We start from the raw sequence: 13,629 nt of genomic DNA on the forward strand, positions 1-13,629 counted from the left end.
ATTTATTCTGATATTTCCAGATTTTATCTTATGTTTCCCAAAGCTTTGAGAAATAAAACCAGACCAAACCTAAATGTTTAATGGTCTCCGTGCAATGTCCAATGTCCCGCAGTGACCTTGGAAATCGCTTGCTCAATCATGACATGCCTTGCATGACTATCTTTTAAGGTCAAGTTAAGAAGGAAATACTGAATTTAACCCTTTCTTGGTATTATAAACCATGTCTTATATATATTGCACATGTGTAAATATCTTGCACTCATATAGAAACATAGTAACGTACCTTATTATTACTACGTCTTTAGAAATGCAAATTATACTATAGGTAGCATATATTTGAATTAGAAATCATAAATCGCTTTAAAAATCTGATGAGTACCAAAACAGTTCAGAAACAATAAAATCTTCATAAAACATTATATCCCCAAGTAAATACCAGACCAACATCTACCTACCCATCATATCCCCAAGTAAGTACCAGACCAACATCTACCTACCCATCATATCCCCAAGTAAGTACCAGACCAACATCTACCTACCCATCATATCAGGACAAATACCAGACCAAAATCTACCTACCCATCATATCCCCAAGTAAATACCAGACCAACATCTACTTACCCATCATAGCCCCAACTTTCTTTTGTTTTCCTCAACAACTTTTCAAGAAGCGATGGAGTGGAACTCCTACTACGCTGGACCCGTTGTGTAACACTGGGACTAGAACTTCTTGGACTCAGCAATGCAGGACTTGGACTCCTGGCCCTTGGACTTTGTGGCAACATAGCTGGACTTGGACTCCTGGTCGTGGGACTACGTGGTGACATAACTGGACTTGGACTCCTTTTACTGTGTCTCTGGTGAATTCCTGATTGACTAGAGCTTCGTCTAGGAGACCCGTAGCCTATTCTTGGACTGTCACATCTTGTTGGAGACTGTTGTGATATATTGCTCTGACTAGATGATTTTCTAATTATAATTGGAGCTGGTCTATTCCTCCTGTATTTTGCAGTACTGTCTTGAGAATCTAAATATGTAGTCCCATAGTTATGTCCAACAGCAGGATTTGGGCTCCTGTTTCTAGGGGTTTGTGGAATAGGTGGTTTATTCATAATAACTGATAATAAACCACTCCAAACATTTGGCCCCTTAGTAAAATACACACAAATAAGTAAATAGTTGACCTCTATATATAATTATCCAGTGAAAATTACATGTTTCCTTTCCTTTGAATTTATAACTACTCGCTATTCATCAAAAATGTTTGAAAACATTATCACTGTATTCATTTAAAATCCAGTAAATTTGTCACAAATGAAGTGAAAATGTTCCCCTTACTATCTTAGTAACTATGCATTTCTGTAGTATTTTTATCGCCACACTTTTCTGTTGAGTCAAAACATTAAATACACCAGAATACAAACAATTAATCCAATAAAGTTATAAATTTTCAAGTCAAATCGCACAGAAATTATGTATCCTTTGATTATAAAACATTTTATCACGGCACATTAACAATAAATTACATCCAAAATGTAATTGAAAACATTTATTTTTGACGAAAATAAAACATTAAAGACGTTCATTGAACAAAAGATTGTGTTGGTCTTGTCTATCATTTCAATTATTCTATTCAAATATTAAAAACTTCATGAACTAATATCGTAATCTTCTTAAATTATTATATTACGACAGAAAACATGTTCTAGTACAAAAAACGACTTTTTAATCCTGTAAAGAAACGGTAGAATAACGAAACCAGACGTCTGAAGAAGCTTTCCTGCAGATCTGCAGACCGAACAAGTTAATAAACTTATACTTAAGTATTGACTGCCAATAAAAGATTAAAAAATGTGGTAATTATATTATTATAAGTAATTTTTCCAAAATTTAATTATTTTTAAAAACTCTACCCTCAAATGGTTGACTAGGCAAAATAACAAAGGATAAGAGACTATTATAAGTTTTAAATGATCACTACTTTTGTGCTACTTCTTCTCAAATTTGTTATAATCTTATTATTGAGCAAAGGACTAAATATTGTCTTTGAACAAAAGTGATTACCTGAAATTAGCCCCCAGGAAGATTATATACACTTATTTGTGTATTTTCTACATTCAAACCACTAACTTTACATGTATGAAACATTAAATTTAACAAGAGGGTCAAAGTTTATTCTTTAAAACACCAATGCTTTCATATTTTCAATTGAAAAACCATCGTAAGTCAAAGATTATATGGTTTATTAAAACAAAACTTTCTTTCCTTTTACATTGAACATGTTGAATTTGAATTTTATTTATCTTTTCTTCTGCAAGAAACTGTCTATAGGAACCATTAATAAATCTCCATTTTTTTCGCAGTGATTCAAAAGTAGCAAAAAATTGGCTGATTGTAACACTGGAAGAAGCACTCTTAAACAAGTTATTTAAAAACTATATATACAAGCTTGAAAATACTTAGATTTTCTGGAACAATTGGATACAAAAGCTCTGCAATTCATGGTAATTTTAAGGATATAATGTACATTTTGTATAAAAACTCTAGAATTTATTCAAATCCACAAAAGAAAACATATAAAATTTGATTTAGAAATGAGGAAATTTGATTTATCAAATCATAGTTTATACAAGACACAATGCATCTTCTTTCTAAGTCCTTCAATCTATTTTTAGGTAAATTGAACACAAAAATTCTGCAATTCATGCTGATTTTAAAGATACAATGTACATTTTGTATAAAAACTCTAGAATTTATTCAAATCCACAAAAAGAAACATATAAAATTTGATTTAAGATATGCAGATACAAAGTACCTGTAAACATTGATTGTAAAATTTTGGACTCCGCTATGCAGTATCTTAGTTAAAATCAATGACCGAAAAACCTGAAATAATAGAACGGGTTTGATTTATTTGTTACAACTGCACTATATATCATTTTCACGAACACATCAATAACATAAAAACTGAGAAAAGATAGATATACAAATTTATAAAAATAAAAAAAATCTGTTTCATGTTTAAAATTTATGTGTTTTCAACTTTCAAACATATAAAGATCAGAAACATAAAACTTTCTTATATATTTTATACCAACCTTCTTTTAAGGGGGACAACTCAATTTTTACTTTTATTTGGTACCACCTACTATTAATTAGTTATATCCATAAACAGAGATACCTAGATAAATTTAACAAGATGTTGGCATAGCCGCCACTGCCACTCCTTTTGGAAACTAACATTTGACAAGCACTTGTCTTTATATATGATACAAGATTTGACAGCAAGAACAAATTAGTCTTTATTAAAATATATAAGCATTTTGTTGGAATGTAAGTATTTAATGTATTCAATACAGGTAAGAAGCTGTAACAAGTCATTGTCTATATTGTAATGTTTCACTACTACTTCAGTTTAGGGTGAAGGTTGGCGCCTGCTAAGACATTTAAAACCTGCTGCATTTGTTTGCACCTGTCCAAAGTCGGGAACCTATTGTTCAGTGGTTGTCGTTTGTTGATGTGGTTCATAAGTGATTCTCGGTTGCATTTTTTCATAGATTAGGCTGTTGGTTTTCCTGTTCGAATTGTTTTACACTAGTCATTTTTGGGCCCTTTTATATAGCTTGCTGTTCAGTGAGAGCCATAAGGCTCCCGTTAAAGGCCTTACTTGACCTATATTTGTTCACTTTGTACTCATTGCGACTTGGACAGAGAGTTGTCTCATTGTCTCTAATACCACATCTTCTTATTTATACTATGAGAGAAAAAAAGTTTTTCAATTGAACATATTTGGAATGTTGGATTACAAATATACATTCAGTTACAAGTCATTATAGGAGATAAAAACAGCTACAAGTTTGTTTATTGAAATATTCAACACATTTCATTTGAGTGCTGTGCCATACATTATGTTACCACATACAAAGTCTGATTTAAACATTCTTTACATACTTTGATACACGTCTTTAATCTCACAGTAGCTTTATTGTCATTCATCAATGGTAGCAATCTTAATTTGGACCCAAATTAACTTAAATCTTTTGATATATGTTATTTTAAAGTCCTCACATTTCATTTAATATCAATCGTCAGGTAGAATTTATGAGCGACCAGTGACAATGCGGTGAACGAAGGTTAATTTACTTTAGCCGTCCCCCTAGAATGACAAGTTATCATTTTCCACTTATGATGGATTTAGTTTGCAAACATTCAACTGATTTGTTTGAGAATTCTATCAATACATGTAATATCAGTCCATTATTAAGTATTAATTTATAATTATGTGTCAATGTCGGGTAATGGCCTTGTCATACGGGTAACTTTCCGTTATGCTGAAATCAGCATGTACTGGGTAGGTACATTATATAGCTTTATAGAGAATGCAGAGGACTTTTTTGGCATAGGGGCATATAAAATTGTTGTGCAAGACATGACAATAAGACAAGGCTGTTAATGTTGGTTAATGGCCTTGTCATGCGGGTAACTTTTATGCTGAAAACAGCATGTACTGGGTATGTACATTATATGGCTTTATAGAATATAAGGACTTTGTGGTGCAGTGGCTTATTTGGGAAGACGTGGCAATTTATTTGCAAAAGGATAAATAATGAATAAATAAAAACAACCAGCTTTTGTACATCAGCATGATTTTATGTATTGTTTTTATTCTGATGACATCATGCCTGCACCGAAACATGTCGATCAATAAAATTTCTGAAGCAGTTCCTTAAGTGTTGTTGTTATAAGACTCTCTACAAACAAGAATGTGTTCACAGTACACAGATGCCCCACTCGCACTATCATTTTCTATGTTTAGTGGACCGTGAAATTGGAATAAATTCTCTAATTTGGCATTAAAATTAGAAAGATCATATCATAGGGCACATGTATACTAAGTTTCAAGTTGATTGGACTTCAACTTCATCAAAAACTACCTTGACCAAAAACTTTAACCTGAAGCGGGACACACAGACGGACGGACGAACGAACGGACAGACGAACGAACCGACAGACAGACGAACGGACGCACAGACCAGAAAAACTATCGTAGGTGGGGCATAAAAAAGAATATGTTTAAGGACACAAGTATCTCCATTCAAGCTTTGCAATTATTGCAGTTAAAAAGGGTCATAACTCTAAAGAGATAAGTGACTCACTGTCAAAATTCTAACTCTGTCTGTATCCAGTGTGGTCTTCAAAGTAGTGTACAATTGTCATAAAATTTAAAAGTAAGAATGCAGAAACTGAAAAATTTGCAATTTTCAAGTTAAACAATGGGCATAACTCTAAAAGGTTTATAACTCACTGCTCAAATTTGAACTCTTGTCTGTGAGTTTTGGTTCTTAGCATTTTTCATGAATCAAGTAATTAAATTTCAATGAGGCAAACTTAAGTTAGAGTGAGGGAAATAAATACAGGACAGTTTTTAGGAAGGACAAACGGTAGCGGGTAACATAAATACCCCCATCATCTACGGCGAAAGCATTAAAATGAATAAACAAGTTGCTTTCTTTAAAAAAAGAAATGCAATCGTAAACCCAAATGCTTGTTTGGCATTATATATATATTAGATAATTGTTTAATAAAGATGTATTGTCTTATATTACTTTTGTTGTGCATAAGAATTAGAAACTGACATTGCCTGTTTAGTGGTTTAAATAATGTAATACCGGCTTCACACATCAACGTATAGATCCGACGTACGTCGGCCGAGGTAAAAAAAACCATGCACGCTACCAAAACGCTAGTAATTTTGATGCATTTAACCTGTCAATCATATCTGTATCGTGTGCACAACGAGCTTAAAGCGTGTATTGGGTGTGTGTAAAGCGTACCTTAGCGTTTCTCCTGGTCTTCCTACATTCACAACTGCAGGTCTGTCTATATGTGAATGTTTGTCAATAAGTCTGTCACATTCGCCCGTCTGTTTACATGTTTACCAGTCCGTCTATGTCCACTGGTTCGTCTACATGTTCACTAGCTTTGAAATAGCTTTCGGTAAGTGCGATTATTTCAGTGATTTGTGTCTATTGTTTTTATGTAAGTGATTATTGTGCACCGTACCCATAATTTTAGGGACGCGAATTGCAACTGATATTTTACAGTTTTTTCTTGCGATGTGTTGTCCTTAAGGTTTGGTTCATTTGGGAGGTTTGGGTTTATGGCCACCACATTGTTTATGTGCCAATGTCCATTCTAAAGCCAGAAACATGTAGTATAGTGGTTGTTGTTCATTATTCATGTCGGTCAAGTTGTTTTCGTAAATTATTTTGTTATCAATAAGGCTGTTTAGCTTTGTTTGATTTTTGTTTTTAAATCTTAATGGTCGGGGCATTTAATAGCCGACTAAATAGTAGTTTTTTTTTCATTTTTGGAGGCAGCTCGGTGGCCTTTAAAGACTTACTACCACGTCATTGTAACTCTGGTTGGTATTTGTATCATTAGTGCTGGACCATGGTCGATCCTATATGCAACTTTGAGGCAGGCGGGATATTTTTGTAGATCTTGTACAGCTCAAACTAATGTGAGTAGTTCCTGTACTTCTATGTCTAGTCCCATGTTGCATGGTTAGAGAGGGTGTAATATCTTCTGTAGGTTTGATGAAGTTTCACCCGTATCGGACTTCTTTTCCTAAATGAAAGCTTTAAGGCGACGAGTAATTTTGTATGCAATGTGCCCTTAACGTGTCTAAAACTTATCTGTAGCGTTTTCAACGCTCGTGTAGCGTGTATATTATGTGTGTGCAGTTTACAGGTACATGTATATACGTTTGACAAACGCTTGAGCTGAATGATTTTTTTTATGTTCCATTAAAATTTTTCTGAAGTAAAAGCGTTCACCAAGCGTATACCTTTGCATTTCGACGTACTTCAAACTTATGGAACGCGTGTTTAAACGCTTGCGTAAAGTTCCTCTGGTGAGCAACTAAGTTACGCATACGATGATACGGACTTTGTTAATTTTCTTTTTTGACTGATTGTTTTACATTGTCATTTCGGGGCCTTTTATAGCCGACTATGCGTACGTGCTTTGCCTGTTGTTGAAGGCCGTACGGTGACCCATAGTTTGTATTTCTGTGTTATTTTGGTTTCTTGCAGATAGTTGTCTCATTGACACCAAACCCGATATCTTCTTTTTTTATATTCGATATCTTATCGCCGACCTGGTTAAGTCTGCTAAAAATGCATGCATGATTCATTTTTAGGTTATCAGTCGTAATTAAAGTGGCACATTTAATTCGTTGTTTCATTGCTTGAAGTATCATTTCTTACATCTGCATGGTCAAATGTGTATTTTTTTAAAATAAATTTTAGATTTAGATTTCAGTCACGGTTATTTTTTCCCCCTTCATATTGAATATCTATACTTATCAGTCGCATTTTAATGACGAAAAGCATTCAGAGGTTATTAAAAAAAGTAAATAATGTTGCAATATTTAAACAAAGAAAATAACTTTAAATTTGCAATATTAATGAAAATAAATACGGACATAACTTTCATAATTAATTTTAACGTTATTTTCAATAAACGATTTTTTTTTTAAATCCTCGTTTTTACACCTATTTGAGGCACATATTTATGATTATATTTCCATGTCCTTGGTCTATCCTAGACGTAAAATTTCAAAAAGTGCTAATACTTTTTTTAAAGATAATATTTTTAATTGTTCTCGTTCAAAATATTTTATTTTTTCATATTCAATATCTATTTAATTTTATTTTTAATAACCATTTTTTTTTTTATTAAAGTTGCAATATTTAACCAAAAAAAATAACTGTAATTTAATCATATGCAAGAAAGACTTCCCTTTAATTTCAGTATAAAAAAATAAATAGCTTGCTTTTTACAACACGTACATCTTCACTAAACGTAAAATCTAAAATAAAATGCTACTAAAACTCTTTCTAAAGATTTTATTTTTAATTATTCTCGTTCAGAATATAAAGCGCATTGTTTACATGAAATCTTATCTCATATCTAAACACAGCTGGTTACATCGTTTGACTAATTAAAATACTACGCATGTAGGTTAATATTAGCAGCTTGTAATCGTGTGCAAGAAAATATTATATCATAATAAATTTCAGATCATACGTAAAATATCTCTATAGCAACTTAAGATGCTAATGCATATTCAACAGATTTGTAAGCTATTGCGCATGCATTTGAAAGGTGGTCATAGCTATTGCGCATGTATTTGAAAGGTGGTCATAGAAAGACCAGAAGTGTTCCGACTAACATCCGGTGTTCCGAAAGACTACATCACTCGTCCAATATATACTGCGTAAACCCTCAGGGGTTTACGCAATCAAAATGGACAATAACTACCGGTAGCTGATTGACTATAAGACTATAGAAAATTACTTTAATAAAAGAAGCTTGCCAACCACACCCTGCCTCCTACTCTGTCAGTTTTATGCCACTGGGAGTCATTATAACAGACCTTATAGATAGATCTGCTAATGATGTTTTAGATTTCTTGTTTGATGTTTGTTGATACTTGATTTAGTTACTGTTTACTCTTCAACAATTCCTCTGTATGGATAAACATTTCCTTAAATTCATGGTTCTAATCTATTATTTTGTATGAAATCAATTTTAGAACTATATTATCTTTTTTTGTGCTTTTTTTGCTATGACAAGACTGAAAAACTATTACCACTACCATGGCACTAACCAATACAGTGGCTCATAAAGAGTAGACCTGACCATTGTATACATAACTCAGCTATCTATGTCCTTTTTACTAGATTCTTTAAATAGTTCAGAACTAAAATTGGGCCAAATTAGTTTCCTTATGTTTTACTTTTTTAGAGGTAAAACAACCCACACAAATACCTGCAATGCATTTAAATTTATAAACATTATAATTACTTAAAATAAGTTGAAAACGATCTAGACATGCAATATGTTATTGAGAATTTGTCAGATACATTATATATAAAACATAGCAATTTATATGCTCTGGCGATTGTTTGTAACTGCATGTGCATTATAATTGAAACAAACTATGTTGTGTAAGTTTTTAATATATACAAAATAAGTAGCTGTGGTATAAATTCCCATAAGACAAATATTCACCAGAGTCACAAAAAAATATTTACTTTTCACTTATGAATTGAACTAGTTATAGTAATATGAAACCTTCAAAACATGTCTGTTTGTGCATACATGCACTATTGCAGCAGTTGATTAAATGCATGCACTTCAGAGTTGAAAAGAAAACTTTCTGCATTGTTACGTAAGTCATTGCCCCATATTTTGTATATCACCAAGATTTAAAAATTATAAGGCAGAAGGATCAAAGGGAAAATGAATAAAACATATTTGTCATAATACAACAGGACTTCACTATAATCATTAACATCTAACCCCTCTGAGAAGACAAGCAGGAAAAGCACATGGTCACCGTCAAGATATTGGTAGTCAGCTGACACAGGACCAATATTAGTCTGGCAACATGCCTGGTATCTCCACAATGTTAGCTTACCATACATACATGTAGCTCCCAGTCCAGATAGCTCAAAAGAGAGGGTCAACATACCATATATGATAATGAACTTGGAGTTAGTTTTGGTGTGAAATTTATATTCTACATCATTGTGTGACAGTGTATGCATAGCATAGATGTAACAATATGTAAGCCAGCTGCATAAAATGTGGTCCAGAAAACAAGAATTATGGGATTAAAATACTACAGGCCAATTCTGCACACTGTTAATGGCTACTTCTGAATGACAACAGCTTTGCAAAGCTTTCATATCTTCAGGTCAATGATTTCAACACTATGTTTTCAAATGCATTTAATATTAAAACCAGCAGTTAACCCTTTTTTTCTTTACAATTTCATTGTATTTCAAACCATTAAAAAAACACTGTTTATTTTACTGAATAGTACATTTTCATTGACAACTTAAGCCAGTGAAGAATTAAATGTAACTTAATTTACGAAAAATTGACAGGTGTTAAATCGTAGGTCATCATAACCTAATATATCATCTCACACACGTCAAAAACATAATGGCAAAGCCACGGGTTTTAACCCAACTACATACTACCCACAGGACATTAATGGCGGTGGATCCCCAGCCATTTTGTCAATATCAAGTTTAATTTTAATGACAGTATTTATAAATGGCGCTGTCATTGGATTATATATTGACACTGATAAAATACTTACGTCTTTTTTCTTAAGTTGAAAATAACAATACAAAAATTACTAATATAGAGTAATGGTAATTGCTACAGTGTTCAAAGGGAGATAATTCTAACTAAATTTTTTTTTTTTGGTAAATTGAAAAAATAAACAATTATTAAAGACAATTTATGATAACCTGTTTCCATATCAACATATCAAAATAACTTTTAGTCTAATGGTGATTGCTGTAGTGTTCAAAGGGAGATCACTCTATTTTTTTTTTCTGTAAATTATGAATTGAAAAGAAATTTGGAATCTAGAATTTTTCATGACAATTAATGGAATTGGACAACTGCCACCTGGAGGCGGACTTAAAAAAATGATCTGTTTTGATATTAAAATAAGTTTAAATAACAAATATTGGAGAAAACCCATCTGTTACATATATATTCTATACATTCTAAAAAAATTCAATCAATATAGACGATCAGCTGTGTCTCAGGTAAGGTATATATTGATTGGAATGACTTATTGCTAAAATTAATAACCTTGCTTTTATATCTGACAGAATAATTCATCATCCTTCACGAAGATTTCACTCATAAGTAGACATCCCAGGATCTATTTTTAGAACATGAAGGAGTGGAACTCCAGTTATGTGTGAATTATGATTTTATTCAGGAGGGGAGAATAATGATTTTCAATATTACTTTTTGAATTTGTAAATCAATGAAGGAAATAATTTTTTACCTTGAATTTTAAATATAATAACAATTACCTTTCTCAGTCATAGACCATAAAAATATTGTTCTAAAAACAAATGTTAAAATTCTTGAAATTTGTACAATGTATATATTCAAATATCCACTAGAAAAATGACTCCAGGTGGTGGATTTTCCAACTTAGCCTAAGACCCATTGGTCACGCTTTGGGCGATTTTCTGATCTTTGGTTGGTTAGTAATCTCTTTGATATATTCCCCATTTTCACTTTTAATTCTAAATACATAACCTTATCAGTCAGCAATTTAAATTAAAAATGAGTACATACACAGAAAAAGTGATGCTTCATTTTTTACATAAATAAGGCCGTTAGTTTTCTCGTTTGAATTGTTTTACATTGTCTTATCGGGGCCTTTTATAGCTGACTATGCGGTATGGACTTCGCTCATTGTTGAAGACCGTACAGTGACCTATAGTTGTTAATGTCTGTGTCATTTTGGTCTCTTGTGGATAGTTGTCTCATTGGCAATCATACCACATCTTCTTTTTTATATCTTGTCTGCTTTAAGCCAACTTGGTAACTGTAAAAAGAGTTGAATAAACAATCTACTCTGTATAAGAATACAATGAAATGTTGCCATAATATTTTTTAAAAAGAAATATTACTATAAGATTTTTTTAGTTGTATTTTTCAATGGCATTTTTTTGTATGTGAGATATTTCATAACAGCTTGTAAGGGTTGAAAAAAAATAGGTTACAGATTTTTATGTAGCAGATTTCATTGGTCTATATTTTTGTATACTTCAAAGGTCATGCACCTTTTCCTTAAATAAAAAATCTTAGAATGTCAAATAAATTGCTTCAGTTAATATAATTCAAGTAAAATGCGGAATATGTCAAAAAGACAACAACCCCACCAAAGAGCAGACAACAGCGGAAGGCCACAAATGGATCGTTTACACAGCGAGAAAATCCTGCAGTTTACGTCCTTAGCTGAATGTCTCTAGTGACATTGGGACAAAAAATTACCAAAAGTCTCCTCAAATTTTTTGAAGGAATATAAGGATCATAGAATTACCTGTTTTATTCTTTTATTTGAGCACTTATGGGGTCCTTCACAATGACTTATGGTTCAAATATAACATTAAATGATTTTTTTTTTAAATCGTCTCATCTTCTTATTTTTTTATAAACAAGATCGTCATACGCACAAACTGTGAGTTACTGTAGATTTATTTATATTCCTTGGATACTAATTTGGTGGAATTCATGGGGGAACCACAAATTTAAATATTCAAATGAATTACAAATTTTCTAAAGAAACTTATAAATAATGCAGACATTGTCAAAACAAGCACAAAATTAAATAACCATGAATATGCAAGTTTTCCTCTATCCACAAAAATTGGTACTCACGAAAATAAATTAATTCACAGTAGTTTATATCAAACCATTCTGTAAATTACAGCAGACAATTAGTACAAAAATGATGATTATTTTTATTTCCCATACATGCATCTTCATGTAAAAAGTTTTTCATATAGAATTACAGATCAAAGACCAACAATAATTTCTAATTGTCTTTTAACCAGTTAAGAAAAACACATCATGAAGTAAAGCAATAAAATGTTTGAAAAAGCATTAATGGATAGGAAAAATCATCATCGACCAGGGTTTTAATATCCAACATATCAAAAGGCATAACCAACCATCAATAATAAGTTTACCCAATTATCTTATAAACCATCATCTTCCCCCCTTTTCTCTTTTCATTGCACAGGAAATGCATTTCTGCAGCAGTCATCATAAAATCATCAAAATCTATAACAGATTTCTCTTGACAAAACAGAATAACGAGATTTTCAATTTCACCCAATCAAGTAATAGTCAAAATCATCCCCCCTTTTATTCCATTTTCATTACACAGGAAATGCATTTTTGCATCACTCAGTCATTATAAAATCATCAAAAACTACAACAGATTTCTCTTAACAAAACAAAATAATGAGATTTTACATTTCACATCATTACCAGTAAATAAAATATAACGACTTTTCTTACCTTAAAGCAATTCTTGCTTTTAAGACGTCCCATGGATCTACATCCTTAAAAAAATCCATTGTCTCGCCTCAAAAATTAAACTTCCATTTTCTTACTTTCATAACATATCCATTTAATATCAATAAACTTTTGATTGCTTGCTTTTTAAATGTGGATACGACGCTGGTATCCCGTCACACAGACGTGGATCTTTTTAAATATTAGTTTTATTCATATTCAAATCATACTTTTCAATTGATCTTTTCAATAGTATCAAACTTGACTTTGGGAGAAAATTGCAGTTGTTAGCCGTCACTGAGACATAGTATGCATAAAGAAAAACCTAATTCATTTTCAATTATATCGCGACGTATTGAAATAGTGTTAGGGATCCAATAGTGTCTGGGTTTAATAATTCTTGTGATTACATATAAACACCACTGTCCCATGAAAATATTGATCTATGATGGATAGGTTGTTATTTTACAATTCTCATCGGATCTCTTTTCAACAGGTAAATTAGAGTTGCCTCCCTTTACATTTTGTAAAAGTGAAACAGGTACACAGTCAATATAAGAAATACTATTTTTCAGATTTTAGCAACAGTCAATACTTTACCCTAAGTCAAATACTACGTGTTGGCCAAAAATAAAATTTTGGCAAACAAAAAGTGCTAATATTAACTCTTAAACTTGTTATGCATTAAAAAGAACTTCCAGGACCTTTTCA

The 13,629-nt window shown here is 32.0% G+C and overlaps 1 protein-coding gene across 4 annotated transcripts in view; it reads right to left on the reverse strand.

Annotated features, from left to right (window-relative positions):
• Positions 1 to 13,233, reverse strand: part of LOC139486373 (protein Shroom3-like) — a 116,107-nt gene extending 102,874 nt beyond the window's left edge. For 3 of the 4 annotated variants that reach the window (XR_011655566.1, XM_071271241.1, XM_071271240.1), the window contains exon 1: positions 622 to 1,127. Coding sequence is in view for 3 of the 4 variants with exons in the window: in XM_071271241.1 (XP_071127342.1) it covers positions 622 to 1,112 (491 nt within the window). In the remaining variant the exon portion in view is untranslated. Of the gene's footprint in view, positions 1 to 621; positions 1,128 to 12,921 lie in introns of those variants that run through there. The other variant, XM_071271243.1, reaches the window with a different exon arrangement.
• Positions 13,234 to 13,629: the final 396 nt, after the last annotated feature.

The sequence above is a fragment of the Mytilus edulis genome, chromosome 8 (assembly GCF_963676685.1).
Source record: "Mytilus edulis chromosome 8, xbMytEdul2.2, whole genome shotgun sequence".
Taxonomy (NCBI): domain Eukaryota; kingdom Metazoa; phylum Mollusca; class Bivalvia; order Mytilida; family Mytilidae; genus Mytilus; species Mytilus edulis.